General features: G+C 44.0%; 2 protein-coding genes across 8 annotated transcripts in view; one reads left to right on the forward strand and one right to left on the reverse strand.

Annotated features, from left to right (window-relative positions):
• Positions 1–2,330, reverse strand: part of P3H1 (prolyl 3-hydroxylase 1) — a 23,162-nt gene extending 20,832 nt beyond the window's left edge. For 4 of the 6 annotated variants that reach the window (XR_010321379.1, XR_010321380.1, XR_002787077.2 and 1 more), the window contains exon 1: positions 1,815–2,330. Coding sequence is in view for 3 of the 6 variants with exons in the window: in XM_064281819.1 (XP_064137889.1) it covers positions 1,815–2,279 (465 nt within the window). In the remaining 3 variants the exon portion in view is untranslated. Of the gene's footprint in view, positions 1–1,439; positions 1,729–1,814 lie in introns of those variants that run through there. The other 2 variants (XM_003415539.4, XM_023554604.2) reach the window with 2 other exon arrangements.
• Positions 2,331–2,421: 91 nt separating this feature from the next.
• C3H1orf50 (chromosome 3 C1orf50 homolog) lies at positions 2,422–9,564 on the forward strand. 2 transcript variants are annotated; one of them, XM_003415332.4, is made up of 5 exons: positions 2,535–2,662; positions 2,795–2,910; positions 8,016–8,102; positions 8,577–8,708; positions 9,244–9,564. In XM_003415332.4, the coding sequence occupies exons 1-5, from the start codon at positions 2,593–2,595 to the stop codon at positions 9,427–9,429; spliced, it is 591 nt and encodes a 196-aa protein (XP_003415380.1). In that variant the 5' UTR covers positions 2,535–2,592; the 3' UTR covers positions 9,430–9,564. The 2 variants fall into 2 exon arrangements, with proteins under 2 accessions (XP_064137892.1, XP_003415380.1); XM_064281822.1 differs by lacking the exon at positions 2,795–2,910 and having other exon boundaries at positions 2,422–2,662.
• The last annotated feature ends 7,259 nt before the right edge of the window (positions 9,565–16,823 follow it).

Genomic DNA, 16,823 nt, shown 5'->3' on the forward strand with positions numbered 1-16,823 from the left:
TGCCACCACTTTCTCCTCCTTCCAGGACTTTTCTCACATTGCTTCCAGAATTAGCACGCTAAAACCCAATTCTGGTTGTGGCTCCCTGAGGCCTGCAGAATTCTCCTCCCAACCCAGCCTCACTTACTTTTCTAGTCTCCTCTCCTGCAACTCCCCACACACATCCAAGCCTCAGTCACAAAAAGTGACTTATTTCCTGAATAGATCATGCTTTGATTCTATTTTCCTTCTCTCTGGAATAGCCATCCTTCTTCTCTCCCCAACAATATTTAAGACCAGCTTCCACTGTCATCTCTTCTTTCAAGCCTCTAATTTCTCTGAGACAAGCATGACTCTCCCTCCTTTGTGCTCCCACAGTCCTATGCACATGCCACTCTTGTAATCCCTGCTACAGTGATCCATAACAGCAAAACAAAAGGTATAAAAGTCAAGCATTTTACTATCTGTACAAGAACTGGAATGTGGTAGGTATTCAATAAATGTTTGCCAACAAATCTTAGAAAGCTCTGTTAAACACATGACCAAAGACATAGCCCCATTATTTTGGTCTCAAGTCTAGTACGCTTCCCAGTAATCAGTAATGGAGAGAGACTGTGTAAGCATAATGCTTGTGGGGAGGTAGAAATCTCAGATCCCCAAGACTCTCTAAGTCTCCCTCTGGGTTGAACTGAAGGTCCTTTAAAATATAAAAAAAAACAAATCCGTTGCCATCGAGTCGATTCTGACTCATAGCGACCCCATAAAACATAGCTATTATCAACACACAGCACAGCACATTCTTTTTTATGTTTAAAATTCTAGCCAGCCCCTCCTAACCTTCCCCTTATCTGAGTTCTGCATTAGAATCCACCACTTATCAGGTGTGTGACCCGGGGAAATAAATTTAACTCTTGGTGCTTCAGTTTCCTCATCATTAAAACTGAACGAATAATAACATCTACCTACCAGATAGTGGTTAAGAGCTACGGCTGGTAACCAAAAGACTGGCAGTTCAAATCCACCAGTCACTCCTTGGAAACCCTATGAGGCAGTTCTACTCTGTCCTACAGGGTGGCTGTGAGTCGGAAGCTACTCAACGACAACGAGTTTGGTTTGGTACCAGGATATTGTGAGGATCAGAGCAAATGATTTAACAAACGTAAAGTGCTTAAAACCGTTCCCGGAAAATGGCACAACCTCAGTAGCATTGACTACCATCATCATCATCGTCATCGTCATCCTCACCGCACAAGCGAGAAGAGCTCAAGCCCAAGTGTACAATGGAACTCACTCGGGTATTCCTAAAAACACTCATCTTATTTGGAAACCTGACAGACTAGCCAGAGGGTCCCCCACAGGGAGGGGCCAGGCAGCCCCTGCCGGCGACGTGGCAATCTCAAGTCCTGAAAATGAGAGCTGCTGGACTCTGGCAGCAGGAAAAGCCTCGTGGAAAAACGTACCGGAAGGAAGATACTGTAGAAAGGTCCTAGCTTCTCAGGCGGACACATGCATTGAAGTCAGGATGAGAGACCCAAACTACCACCTTAATTCCGTCTAGGACGCCTCCCGGGGAACAAAAGGCCAAGTTTCACTCGGTCCTGCCTTAACCCCAGGCTGAACATTTGAGGTTAGCATTTGTCTAAGCCAACCGGGGGAGGGAGGTCTCCTGGCAGGGTCCCCACTTTTCCTGGGTCCGGGGAGAAGTCAGAGCCCGGCCAGAAAGCCACCTTCCCTCTCACAGACACTTCCCTGGCCCCCTAAGCTTCCCCGGATCGCCTGCAACCACGCCTCTCCCCAGAAAGGAGCCGGCCGCCCGGCCCTGGGCAGGGCTGCACCTTGAAGTAGGCGACCTGCAGGTAATTGTAAGGGCTTCGTTTGCGGAACTCGAACTCCAGCTCCTCGCTGAGCGAGTGGGCGCTCGGCGGCCCCAGGCAGCGGCGCAGACAGGCGGCACGGCGCAGCAGGCCCCCGAAGAAACGTAGGTCGTGCAGGGCGGCGGCGCCCGATGATTGGCCAGAGCTCGGGGGCGAGTAGGGGTCCAGGTCCCACGGCAGATCCGCGGCACACCGGGTGCGGCAGCGCAGGCGGAGGGAGCGCAGGGCTGCCCGGGAGCGCAACGCCCGCTCCATGCTCAGTACCACCGCGGGCCAGTCCCCGCGCGCATAGGCCGCGGTCCCCTCCGCAAAAAGTAGATCAGGCGCCACCATGTCCCATCCCGCCTCGGATTCAACCTCGGCCGGGGAGGCGGCGGAGGCGGCAGCCAGGAGAGTGGTCAGCAGCCTCAACACGCATGCCGCCATCGCTTCCGCAAACCTAACGGGACCGGCCGCCACCCGCCACGAAGACCAGAGTCCCACCCCCGGAGAAGCCCGGCCCCCGAGCGAAGTCCCGCCTCCCGAGCCCGGCGACCCATGCCCAATAGGTTCGCACGTCTCCAGCTTTCGACCAGCCGGGACCCCGCCCCTCAGCTGGAGCCCCGCCTCCGAACTCGGGCCGTGCTCAACAGCTCTGACGCCCAATGACCAAGGAATACGGAGGCCCCGCCCACGAACCTTTATGCGCATGCTCTTTCGACTTTCACAGCCCCCCTGGTAGAGAAGAGAAGACGTCGTCATGGCGGCAGCTGCGACGCCGGTGCGGACTCAAGGAGTCGCTGAAAATCAAGGGGTTGAGTCCGCGACAGGTGAGGGAAGGGTGCGTGCGGGTCGGGAGTCAGAAGGAGGAAAGAAGCCCTCACGGAGCACCTGGTCTCCTGGGCTCCGTAGGAGACCGAGGGCGGGAGCTCACAGCCTGTGTTCCTGGGTGTGTGTCGCAGGAGCCCTGGTGGAGCTCACCCCGACCCCCGGCGGCCTGGCCCTGGTGAGCCCTTACCACACCCACCGGGCCGGGGACCCCTTAGACCTCGTGGCGCTCGCACAGCAGGTGCAGAAGGTGAGAAGGCGCGACTGGGGAAGTAAATAACCATCTTCATTCACGTTTTGTCCGGCGTTTTACGGCTCGGACCTGACAAACACTTAGTGTGGGGTAGTATTTGTCATTGTACCCATTTTATAGACAAGGAAAGCTGGCTGACATTGAGTCAGTGGCCTGACTCGAACCTTAATCTTCTGAGACCAGAGGCTCCTTCATCTGCAACTTCGGTATCATAATCACCCTCCGTAGGAGTTTTGCACAGCACTTTTCAATATTCATTATTTGATTTGGGCCTTAGGGCAGCCCAGAAGGTAGGCAGTACAGAAGTTATTCTTCCTAGTTGACACACGAAGAGACAAGTTGCAGGGAAGTTTCAAGATCCTATAACCCAAATTATTGTTTTACTAGTTGCAGACGAGTCTATTCTGATTCATAGCATCCCATGTGTGGAGAGTGGAACTGCTCCTTAGGGTTTTCAAAGGTGTGACCTTTCGAAAGCAGATCACCAGGCCTGTGGTCCACTCATTTTAAACTCCTTCCGCTAAGATCTTTATATGTGACCTGAGAGTTTATAGAACCTAACATCTTCTAGGAGAGCAGCAACTCTTAAAGTTTTGTCCTGTGTTCTCATTCGTTGGACACAGTGTTCCTAGAGCTAGTGCTTAGACATTGGTTACCAAAAGAAGTAAAATAAAGAGGAAATGTGAAATAACAGAAAAAGCACTGGAATTTTGGATACATAAGTTTTAATACCACTTTTGATACTAACATGCAGTGTGACTTTAGGCAATTTATTTCTTTATCTGTAAAATGAAGGCTTTAAACTAAGAGAGTTCCAAGATCTAAAGCTCTGATATTCGGTGAAAAACCAAATTCCTTCTAGTCATTACCAAGACTTCTAATTGTAGAACTCCCTTTAATTAGGCATGGATATAGGACCCTGCTGCTTTAAAGCTTAGAATATCCCCTCACCTTTGTATACATTATCAGATTTGGCCTTTGTTATGTCCAGAGGCCTTATTTTTGCTCAAAATATTTAATATTTAAAACTAATGCTCTCAAATGCCCTCATATACATCTCTGTACTTTAGTCTTTTTTTTTTTATTAAGAAAAACTCAAATACTTATGAGAGCCCCTTTGATTCAAACCTTGTGCCTTTTCTAAAGAGACGGGAAGCAAAATACAACTTTTATGGATCAGGAGAATATCATAAGCCTGTTTAGTCTGATCACTCTTATTGGAGGGAGGCTGTCAAGGTCAAAATCTGGGGCAAACAGAACACTTTTATGTGTCACTGAGTGATCATTATGTTCATTACAAGGGTCTGAGCCAAAGAAATAAGGAACACAATTTTTGTCTTTTAGCCTGTAGTAAAAAAAAAAAAAAAAAGTAGTAGAGACTGTATTATTGTGCTACCTTCATTTTTCCCATATAATCAGTCTTTGAAAAGTTGAAGACAGAACAATCTAGAGACAAAACAAATTGAATCGAATGTATATACTCTCTGTACTGAAATGTACCTTCTAGCAGGGCTGACCACTAACTTGCCATTTAGGTATCAGTGTGTGATCAGAAAGGAGCCCTGATGTCACAGTGGTTAAACCCTTGGCTGCTAACCAGAAAGTAGGCAATTTGAACCCACCAGCTGCTCTGTGGAAGAAAGATGTGGCAGTCTGCCTCTGTGAAGATTTCATACAGCTGCGGAAACCCTCTGGGGCCAGTTCTATCCTGTCCTGTAGGGTCATTATGAGTCGGAATTGACTTGATGGCAGCGGATTTGGTTTGAGTTTTGGTGTGTTCAGAAAGCTCGGGAGGCCTAGTATAAAAGCATGGGTTTTAGAATCAGACAGATAAGTGTTCAAATCCATCAACTCCCGTTTATTAGCTTTGGAACCTTGGACCAGTTACCTCACCTAATTCCTAAAACGAGAAAGTAGGGCCATAGTCTCCAACTAGATAAGGTTGCTATAAGAATTCAATGAGATAATAAACGTAAAGGGCCTCAGGGTAGTTGGGACCAGGGTTAGCACTTATAAATGTGGATACTCTTTTCTTCATTTCCTTTTTAATTAGGCTCTCGTTTACAAGGAACAGATTTACTCCCACCGCCTTAAGGAAGATTTATTATAAGGCCACTCCTGACCTGGAACTGCAGTAACTCTAGAAACCACCTACTCTCATTGGCCATATGGTGCCTCATTGTCCTTGGAACAAAATGCAAATTCTTTTTACCGTGGGCCACAAGGCTTTGCATGGTTTGTTCCCTGGGCACTTCTTTTTTTAACCTCTAACACATATTTCCCATCCCTAATTACTCTTCAGAGTCCCTCGGTGGTGCAAGTTGTTAAGCACTTATCTATTAACCAAAAGATTGGCGGTTCAAGGCCACCCAGAGGCACCTTGGAAGAAAGTCCTGGTGATCCACTTAGAACCCAGCCATTGAAAACCAACGCACGTGGGGTTGTCACGAGTGAGAATCGACTCGCAACTGGTTGAGGGGTCCCTGGGTGGCACAAACGGTTAACTGCTTGGCTGCTAACCAAAAGATTCGCAATTCAGGTTTACCTAGAGGCACCTTGGAAGAAAGTCCTGGCAGTCTACTTCCGAAAGATCACAGCCATTGAAACCCTGCGGAGCACTGTTACATTTTGAAACACATGGAGTCGCCATGAGTTGGAGTTGACTCAGTGGCGACTGGTGATTTACTTCTCAGTTGCACTGGCCTCTGAAATGCCTGGAAGCTTCTTACTCCAGCTTTTTCGTGGCTGGTCCTTTCTTGTTAGTCACCAAAAATTATCAAATCCAAACCTGTTGCCATTGAGTCACTTCTGACTCCTAGTGACCCTATATGACAGAGTAGGGTTTTCTAGGCTGTAATCTTTAAGGAAGTAGAGTGCCACATTTTCCCGCAGAGCGGCTGCTGGGTTCAAAATGCCAACCTTTTGGTTAGCAGCCAAATGCTTAACCACCGCGCCACCTGGGCTCCTTTCTATCCACACTCAAGTCAAATGTGACATCCTCAGCGAGGCAGACCTTGTCTAAAGAAGGGTACCCCCCACCCCCTGTTCAAATTGAATTTGAATGCCTTTCAGCTTACACATGCATTCCAATTCCTGCAGTGCTCGCTAAAACTGAAAAACCAAACCCACTGCCAACAAGTTGATTCTGATCATAGTGACCCTGTAGGACAGAGTAGAACTGTCCCGTTGGGTTTCCAAGGCTGTAAATCTTTACAGAAAGATGGCCACATCTTTCTCCCACAGAGCCGCTGATGGTTTCGAATCACCAACCTTTCACTGCACTACCACGGCTCCTTCATTTGTTATCTTTGGCCTGCTTCTACCACATATCTCTGGTTATTCATAATAGCGCATCAGTAAACTGAGTACGTGCAACACTAGTTTTATCTTTGTTTTGGAGTCTGTTACTCACTAGAGCTGTGCTGTCTAACATGGTAGCTACACATGGCTATTTAGCAGTTGGAATGTGTGGCTAGTACGACTGAGGAACTAAATTTTTTATTTTGTTGCATTTTAACTTAAATTAAAAATATGATTAATACAATAATTGGAAACTTAAGTATTTGGAACAATCTGAGTATTGAACTGACCTTTTCAACTACAAATTTTATGCAGTCTAAATATTGATCAAGTATTTCCAATGAAAATTTAGTGTCCAGATTGAAATGTGTTGTAAGTATAAAATACACACAGATTTCAAAGACTTAATATGAAATGTAAACTGTCTCAATAATAATCTTTTATGTTGATTACATATTGAAATGATAATATTTTTTAGTACTGAGTTGAATAAAATATATTATTGCAATTAATTCTTCCTATTTTTACTTTTAACGTGGCTGCTAGTAAATTTAAAATTGCGTGTGTGGCTTGCTTGATATTTCTATTGGACAGGTGCACTAGACTAATGAAGGTAGGAACATCTCTCTCATTTCACCAGTGCACCCAGTGCCTAGCATGATGTCTGACCCACAGTAGTTGCTCAATACGTGTTTGAAACAAATAAAATGATTGACTTAGTTTACTTATAGAGTTTCTGTTCATCCATAACATTGGCTTTTTTTTTCTTTTTAATAATTTTTATTGAGCTTTAAGTGAACATTTACAAATCAAGTCAGTCTGTCACATATAAGATAACATTGGCTTTTACCTGACTGTCTTGGCCTTTCTGACCCTGCCAGCCTTTCACCTTTAAGTTTCTTCAACTCACCAGCAAATTCTCTTAATAGTTCCTAGTTCAGGTTCAAGTTTAACCTCCAGATTTCATTTCCTTAACTTAGTTGTATATCACTGGAAGTTAATCAGCTTTTCTTGAAAGTAAGCTGAAAGTTTTGGCAGATTTCAGATGTCTGAGTGATAATCCTTCCCAGTACATAACTTGGTTGCACCAGTCTCTCCTAGCTTTGAAAATTCCTTGATCTGTTTTTAAGCAATTTCCATTGCCTTCGATTGCATTTCCTGGTAAATGATGGGCAGTCTTCTGTGAACATTATACCTTTGTTTCAGGTTTGTATCATATTACATTTTATAAATACATTTTAAAGAAAATAAGGATACAAATATAAGTAAAAATTTAACTAGATGTGATATAAATAATGCAGTTGAGATAACTAGTTCCTACATGAGCAGGTGATAAGAACCATTTCGCAGTGTCTTTTGATTTTCATTGTTAAAGACATCCCTGATTTCAGAAATGTTTGAACATGAGAAAATAGATGGATACTTAAAGAACAAGTAGAGTTAGTCAGGCAAAGAGCAAAGGGAAGAATGTATTGGAGGGAAGAGCATATGAGGGCATATTCAAGTATTTGACAGTAAGGGAGAGCAGATGTTGGGGACTGAAGCTCAGTGTGACTAGAGTATGAAAAGGGTGGAAAGCTATGCTCATTCTGTGGTGTGGGGTAATGTCAGGCTTTTCATAAGTGGTGCTATTTGAGTTGGGCATTGGGATGAGTGGGAGTTCACGGGGAGTGATGAGGATGGAAAGAATATTTCAGTAATAAGTAAAAATGTTGACATAACACTTCACATTGGGATCTAAATAAGAACATCATAGAAGTCATCCTTTTTCAGCCCACAGTGAGTTCTTCTTTCTCCTGCAGGCTGATGAATTCATCCGAGCAAATGCCACCAATAAGCTGACAGTCATAGCTGAGCAAATCCAACATTTGCAAGAACAGGCCAGGAAGGTAAGTAATGACTTCAGAAAGGCTTTCATATTCATTTAGTTCACAAGCCGCATTTGTTTATAATCATCGTACCTTCAGTAGCTCCTAATAATGTAAAGGTGTTGAGTAAGATAGAAGGAGTAAGTCTGGGAGGTTCACTATAAGTTTTTTACTGGGAGAAAGTTCAGAGATAAAGCATTTAAAGAAAAAAAAAAAAACTTTATGGTTACAAAGAAATTACTCATTACAGGAAAATAGGAACAAAATTTAAAACTACCCAAAGCCAACAATGGTCAACATTTTGAAGCATATTCTTCTAAAGGCATTTTTATAGCATAATAGTATAGTGTAATCTGGACTCCACTAGTGAGTCATTGCCGCGAGGGAGCAAGAGCCTAAGCATTGAACAATTTCCAGATATTGATTGGGATGATCACTGATTATGAGTGCCTGATACTTTGGGTACCTAATTTGCTACATCTCTGTGACCCTTAGATACTGGAAGATGCTCGCAGAGATGCCGATTTGCACCATGTAGCTTGTAATATCGTGAAAAAACCTGGCAACATTTACTACCTTTATAAACGAGAGAGTGGTCAGCAGTATTTTTCCATCATTTCCCCAAAGGTAGGAACATTTATTCTTTGCTCAAAAATCTACTCTGGCCTTTGAGAAGCTCCTGGCATGTGTGTGTGAAAATGTAGGCATGGGGACGGGTAAATGCTTTTCTAGAAAATTAGGGATGATGTGAGCCCAGATATAACTCTAAAATATATTTTTTAAAAAAGAAAAAACCAAACCGGTTGCCGTGGAGTCGAGTCGACTCATGGTGACCCCACGTGTGACACAGTAGAACTGTGCTCCACAGGGTTTTCTTGGCTGGAATCTTTATAGAAGCAGTTCTCCAGGACTTTCTTTCACAGAGCAGCTGGATGAGTTTGAACCACCAACCTTTAGGTTAGCAGCTGATGTGCTTAAATTATCTCACAGTCATTATTTTTGTTAAGGGATGTATCTGATGTGTAATCTAACAGCTTTCCAAGGGTGGTCCTGACTGGTCTGTAATGAAAAGCCAAAAAAGAAATATGTGGCATAAGTAAGAAATGAGCTCTGCTTGTTTACGCCCTACCCTGATCAGAACTGACTCTTTTGCCTTCTCTAGGAATGGGGGACAAGTTGTCCACACGAATTCCTTGGTGCCTACAAGCTACAGCATGACTTGTCCTGGACACCGTATGAGGACATTGAGAAGCAAGATGCTAAAATCAGCATAGTGGACAAGTTGCTAAGCCAGCCAGTGGCCCTGCCTCCATGCACTGAACCCAACTTCCAGGGACTGACTCACTGAGAGTGGACTCTGACTAACAGCTCTCAGGTCATGGAACTGACTGTCGCCTCCTTGTTGCCCCCATTCTTTGCCTCAGTGGGACGCATCATGAGAGTTGAGGGGATGTAGGTGAATCATGAACTTCATGGAAAGAGAGCCTGTGTGCATGGAAGTGCTGTCATTATTTCATTTAGTTGGGGTGGTAATGAGTTACATTGCTTTGCTTTGGGATCCCCTCAGGGCTGCAGATACTCGACCAGTTTCAGTGTATTGGCCACTGTGCTTTCTTCTCCTTTGGCGCCATCTGTCCTTCCCACAAGGTTTTATTAGAGAAAGAAGAGTTTCTTCTTCCCACAAAAACGTTGATGAGTCAATTTCCAGAGAGGACTATTTCCAGTCTTTTTGTAGCTACAGGTGTTCAAGATTGGAGTTGAGGTCGTTTGACAGTTGCCTATGAAGTGATGTAACTCCAGCTTCAGATTCCTCTGGGAACAAGAAGGTTGGGTATTGGAGGATGACAGACGGTTTGGCTGGACCAGAGAGTGTGTCATGGGACGCACATTAGTGGTACAGTAGTTGATTCTGTCTGCAGAAAATTTCCCGGAAGGTTCTAACTGCATGGTGCTGGCACATGTTGAGTAGGTGCTTGTATTAGTTATGTATTGCTTAAAAACTTTATCTATTGCTCAGAACAACACACATTTATTATTTCAGTTTCTATGGGTCAGGAGTCCAGGCATAGCTTAGCTGGGTCCTCTGCTTCAGGGTTTCTCACAAGGCTGCAATCATCGTTGGCCTGGGCTGGGATCTTACTGAAGGCACAACTGGGGAAGGATCTGCTTACATTGCTGTTGGCAGAATTTCATTTCCTCAAGGGTTGTTGGACTGAGGGACTCAGTTTACTAGCTGACTGTTAGGCAGAGGCTGCCCTTAGTTCCTTGCTATGTAGGCCTTTCCAACATGGCAACTTCATCAAAGTCAACAAGGGAGAGGTCTGCCAACGAATCAAAATCATGAAAGTGGCATCCCTTCAGATTTGTCGCATTCTATTAGAAGCAAGTCAGTATTAGAAGCAGCTCTCATTTAAGGGAGCATATTACACAAGGGCATGAATAACAAGAGGCAGAGATTATTGAATCATTGAACAGATCTTAGAATCTGTCTGCCACAGCGCTCAGTTGAGAAGGCCCACATTAAAAGAGGCGGTACAGGCAGTCCCCGGGTTACAAATGAGATCCGTTCCTAAGTGTGTCTTTGAGAATTTGTCGGTAAGTTGGACCAGGTGCATGTGGTTCTTATGTAGCTTTACTTTAGTGCAAGAAAAGACTCAAGCATCTTCAGTGATTTAAAAGCTGCTGAAGTGATTCGTTGCAAGTAGGGGTTGGCTGAGTCATTTCAAAGTGAAGAGCAAATTTACATAACATTAAAGGGCAAGTACTAGTTGTCTGAGTTGTCCATAAGTCAGATATTAGTAGCACGGGGACTGCCTGTGTTACAGAGTGGTTAGGCATTTGGTGTTGAAGTCACGGACTTGGACTTGACTCAATCCTGACAAAATAACCTCCCAGCTGGTGTCCCTGCACCTTCCTCTTTCCCCTCTCCAGTCCGTTCTGCAGATAGGCATCAGCCTGATCTTTTGAAAATGCAAATCCCCCTCACTCTTGATAGTTCCTAACCACTGGAACTGGAAAGTATTAGAGTGATTCAAAGGAGAAAACGTCTTCTGTCTGGTAGGATGTGCTCCCTGCAAGGACCACCAGGTAGTGCCGTTGCTTGTCCCCGTTACAGCAAATTAATAAATTTAGACAAGTTTAGTGGCAGTGTGAGGTGATTTTAGAAGTAACTCTGGGGGACTAGGACCCAGAGATTATGTACAGTAACTACTTCATTCACCTAAACATCCATCCATCCAATAATTTAAGTGTCTTCTAGGCTCCAAGTTCTGGACGTAACAGCTGAATTAAGGCAGGCTTCTATTTCTAAGCAACTCACAGTCTAGTGGGGGAGAAAACAAGTCACCAACTGCAATACAGTATAAGAAGGGCCATGACAGAGGTGTGTATGGAGTACATGGAGGCACAGGGGAGGAGTACCAAACTCAGCTTGGAGACTTTGGGGAAGACTTCTTGGAAGAAATGACATCTTGGATATTTACAAGCAAATAGGAGTTAGAGCTTGTTTGGAAACTCCAATGTCCAGTATAGGAAGGTTGTCTTTTGGGGGATGGGGTAGAGTTCATTTTTGGATGGAGTTTATTTGCGAATGAAGAGACGGATGTCCGTTTAACAAGCCATCATCAATGAAGTAACTGGCAGGGCGGAGTGAAATATGTCCTGGCAAGAAAACACTTATTTCTAAAACCTAGGAGATAGGTAGATGAAGAGTGGGAGGAAAAGCATTCCAGCCAGGAAATAACATGTAAGGGACATCGATGAGAAGCAATGTGACTCGGGGAATTGCAGCCGATTCCAGAGTGAAGACTGCGCCAGAGGCTATGGGAGAAGAGCTAATTGAAAGATCCAGGGTAGGTTGTGGAGAATATTGACCATTTAGAGACACTGTTCTGGCAGCGGGGGGCAGGGGTGGGGACAGAGGAAAGACCATTAGGAGGCTGCATCCCTAGTCCAGGCAGGAGATGATGGAGGGCTGAACTAAGGTAGCAGTGGTAGAATGAGAGTGCCTCATTTCATTGACTGTGCAATGTACCTTCCCTTCCTTCCCTAATTTTAACATCACTGAAAGCAGCATGTCATAGTTTAATTGGCAGCATTTTTTTAGAGGGACATAAAATAATGGTGTGGCCTATAATTGACTGCATCTTAGATTTGGATGAAATATGGCCTTTTGCAGGTACAATAGATCCCTATTTTGTCTGGTTAACAGACATGGGGGATTTGTGAGAGAAAATCTAAGACAATGCTTGAGTTTCTGGCTTCAGTGACTGGATTGTGGGAATCCACTCAACAAAATACAGAAGAAAACATGCAGAGTATTTTTCAGAATAGTAATCTATTGTTGCTTCAATAATCCACCTTGCTGGCCCTGCCCAGGTTCACTGGGTACAGGTAACAGCTGACTGTAGCTCCCTTTCTCCACCCCAAGGGTGTAAGAGGAAGAAAAGAAAGCTTACTTGTATCTTTCTCAAATTACTACTAGTCAGTCCACAAACAGTATTAGTGGTATAGATACAAAGATGATACTGTTTATTGAGCTTTTCTTCTGCCAGGCATATCCACTATCCCATTTAATCTTCATGGTTTTCCTATTTTGTGGAATGGGAACTTACACTCAGATTAAGCAGTAACAGTCAGTGATAGAGGTAGGATTTGAACACAGGCCTTTTTGATTCGAGCCTGTTAACAGCCATAACTGTTTCCACTGAATAAGACAGTCCTAGAGGATCTCGGTCTAGAGGAGTCAGCTGTAAAAGAATTAGACTGATAAAGATGTGTATACGAGATACTATAGTAGTGTTCACTTGAGAGTTTACTGTGAGGCACCTTACTGTGCTAAGTGGTTATTTTCTCATCAGGTTCTCATAAAATTAGGATGCAAGTCAAGGCCGGAGAAGTAACTTATCCAAAGTCACTTACCTAAGCAGTTGAACCCACATCTCTCTGGCACTGAAGCCCATGTTCAAAACCCCTGTGAACAGATAAGGTTCATTCCTTCCCTTAAAGAGCCAGAGCTTGGAAGAAGAAGCTACTAAGTGCCTGGAGAAATTAGACTTCTGTAGTCTTAAGAAGCATTTGATTCAGTGGACCATTCCCTACTTGAAAGCTTTTTTAAAATTTTGATTCTAGAATATTGCCATTTCCTGTTCTCCTGTTTCTTCACTGGCTGCACCTTTTCTGTCTCCTGACCCTCCTCTTCCTGACACCTACATTGTGGACTCCTCTGGAGCAGAGTCTTTGGTCTTCTCTTCTTCCTTCATCCTCTCTGCTGGGTGATCTAATCCGTTCCCGTGGCTTTAAATACTACCCATATGCTGCTGACTCTCACATGCATGTCCCCAGCCCTGATCTCTCCCTGAGTTTCATGCAGACTTGTTTATCCAGCAGGCCTACTTGACATCACCGCTTGACTCATAGTCTTTACAGACTTGATATGTCCAAAACTAAACACCTGAGTTCTCCCCCAAAACCTGTTTCAACACCAGTCTTCTCTTTTTCCATCACCTGTCTCCCCTTGTTGCTGAGGTCAAAACCCTAAATCATCCTCGATTCCATTTATTCTCACCACACTAATCAGCAAGTCTTCTTGGCTCCGCCTTCAAAATACATTCCAAATCTGACTGCTTCTCACTCCCTCCACACCCCTACCACCTTGGTCCACGCAACCAACATCTCTAGCCTGGTCTAATGCAGTAGCCTCCCAACTTGCCTCCCTGCTTTCACTCTGACCCTCCTTCAGTCTGTCAGAATCATCTTTTTAAAATATAAATTGGAGCACAACACCTCTACTTAAAACATTCCAAGGATTTCTCATTACAATTAGAATAAAACACAAACTTCTCGCCAAGGCTCTGTGTGCCCCACCGAGCTACACTCACTGTGCCTTGCTGTTCTTCATACTACAAATTCCATTTTGCTTCAGGGCCTTCACATTTGCTGTTCTGTCAACCTGGGACATCACCCCCACCGTCTTTGCATGGTTTGCAGCTTATAATTAGGGCCCTGCTCAAATATCACTTCCCCTGTTAGAAATACCAACTCCTCTCACGTGATAATAACTTCTTATCCTGTTTTATTTTCATAGTGCTTACCGTGACCAAACTTTATTTGTTGCCTCTCCCCACACTTGAGTGTAAGCTCTGTGAGGACAGGAACTGTGTCTGTCTTGTTTACTGCTGTATCCCTAGTACCTAAAATAGTGCCTGCTACATAACCAACATCCAGATGATAAATGGATGGACATCTGTAGCTCTGCTTGGACTCATCCTGCAAAGGATCCAGGTCAATGCAGCTAATAGAAAATTAATGTGAGCTGCATATGTAATTTTAAATTTTCTCGTAGCCACATTTAAAAAATAAAAAGGAACAGGTGAAATTAATTTTAATAATTTTATCTAACCCAGAATACCCAAGATAATATTTCAATAGCTAAAATCTTATTAGTGAGTTATATTTTCTTTTTAAGTATTCAGATTCTGGCGTGTATTTTACACACACCTCAGTTGGGAGTAGCCATGTTTCAAGTGCACTTGGCTGGTGGCTACCCTAGTAGACAGCACAAGTCTGGATAGCCTAACCTGACTGTTCTTGTTTTCTACTTTGCTGGGGCCCTGGTGACGCAGTGGTTAAGAGTTCGGCTGCTAACCAAAAGGTCGGCAGATCCACCAGCCTCTCCTTGGAAACCCCATGGGGCAGTTCCAGTCTGTCCTATAAGGTTGCTATGAGTTGGAATTCAGGTTGGTTTTTTGGTCTGGTTTATGAGATCCAGAACTGGAGGAGGATGGAAACTTGTGGGGGGCGGGTTGTCTTTCTCCCCTCTTCCTTTCCCTCTTCTGAAGGAAGCCTTGGGAATGTCCAGGCTATTAGACGCATGATCATATTCTTAGAATAGTGAAAATGATTGAGTTTCTACTCTGTGCTCAGCATTTTGTAGAATTTCATTTATTCTCACAACAATCCCATTTTACAGATTAGCAAACAGGTTCAGGGAAGCAAAATAACTTGCTCAAGTTTCACATCTGGTAAGTGTTAGAGCTGGAATTTAAATTCGGTTTAAAGCTAGCATTATAACCCTTATACTTAGTTTTAAACTGATCTACTTTATTGGTTCACACTGGCATGGACAAATTAAAAGAAACACATAAAGGATAAAAAGAAGCTGACCTGACTACTGGGCTTGGATTCAGCACACCTTTATTATTATTTTCTTTATTGTGCTTTAAGTAAAAGTTTACAGTTCAAGTTAGTTTCTCATACAAAAATTTATACACACATTGTTATGTCGCTCTCCCTATAATGTGACAGCACACTCCTCCTTTTCATCCTGGATTTCCTGTGTCCATTCAACCAGCTCCTGTCCCTTTTTGCCTTCTCATCTTGCCCCTGGACAGGAGCTGCCCATTTAGTCTCATGTGTCTACTTGAACTAAGAAGCACACTATTCACGAGTATCACTTTGTGTCTTATAGTCCAGTCTAATCTTTGAAGAGCTGGCTTCGGGAATGGTTTCAGTTCTGGCCTAACAGAGTCTGGGCGCCCTGTCTTCCGGGGTCCTTCCAGTCTCAGTTGGACCATTAAGTCTCTTTTTGCTAGAATTTGAGTTCTGCACCCTACTTTTCTCCTGCTCCATCAGGGACTCTCTATTGTGTTCCCTGTCAGGGCAGTCATTGGTGGTAGCCTGGCACCATCTAGTTCTTCTGGTCTCAGGCTGATAGAGTCTTTGGTTTATGTGGCCCTTTCTGTCTCTTGGGCTCATATTTTCCTTGTGTCTTTGGTGTTCTTCATTCTCCTTTGCTCCAGGTAGGTTGGGACCAATTCGTGTATCTTAGATGGCCACTCGCTAGCTTTTAAGGTCCCAGACACCACTTACCAAAATGGGATGCAGAACATTTTCTTAATAAACTTTGTTATGCCAGTTGACCTAGATGTCTCCCGAAACCATGGTCCCCAGACGCCTGCTACACTGTCCCTCGGAGTATTTGATTGTATTCAGGAAACTTCTTAGCTTTTGGTTTAGTCCAGTTGTGCTGACTTCTCCTGTATTGTGTGTTGTCCTTCCCTTCACCTAAGTTAATTATTATCTACTATCTAGTTTTTTTTTTTTAATCTAGTTAGTGAATACCTCTCTCCCTCCCTTTCCACCCTCGTAACCATCAAAGCGTGTTTTCTTTTGTGTTTAAACCTTTTCTTGAGTTCTTATAATAGTGGTCTTATACAGTATTTGTCCTTTTGCAAGTGACTTATTTCACTCAGCATAATGCCTTCCAGATTCGCCCATATTATGAGATGTTTCACAGATTCATCATTGTTCTTTATTGTTGGTAGTATTCCATTGTCGGAAACCCTGGTGGCGTAGTGGTTAAGTGTGCTACAACTGCTAACCAAAGGGACAGCAGTTCGAATCTGCCAGGCGCTCCTTGGAAACTCTACCCTGTCCTGTAGGGTTACTATGAGTTGGAATCGACTCGACGGCACTGGGTTTGGTTTTTTGTGACTCCATTGTCAGCACACCTTTAGTTGCTTCCATCTTGGTTCTCCCTTTTAGTTTCTCAGAGACACGTTAGGTCTGCCTTTAGTGTCAGACTGTTGTCAGGTTTCAGCTCCACTAATGACTAATAGAATAACCATCCACAAAATGAACTCTCTGATCCTCCATTTCCTCTTCTGTTGGATGGGAGTGCTAATACTAACCTCTGGGGCAGTTGAGAAGATCCAGTAAGATAATGTCTGTAAGGCATCTAGC

The sequence above is a fragment of the Loxodonta africana genome, chromosome 3, assembly GCF_030014295.1.
Source record: "Loxodonta africana isolate mLoxAfr1 chromosome 3, mLoxAfr1.hap2, whole genome shotgun sequence".
In the NCBI taxonomy this organism is placed as follows: domain Eukaryota; kingdom Metazoa; phylum Chordata; class Mammalia; order Proboscidea; family Elephantidae; genus Loxodonta; species Loxodonta africana.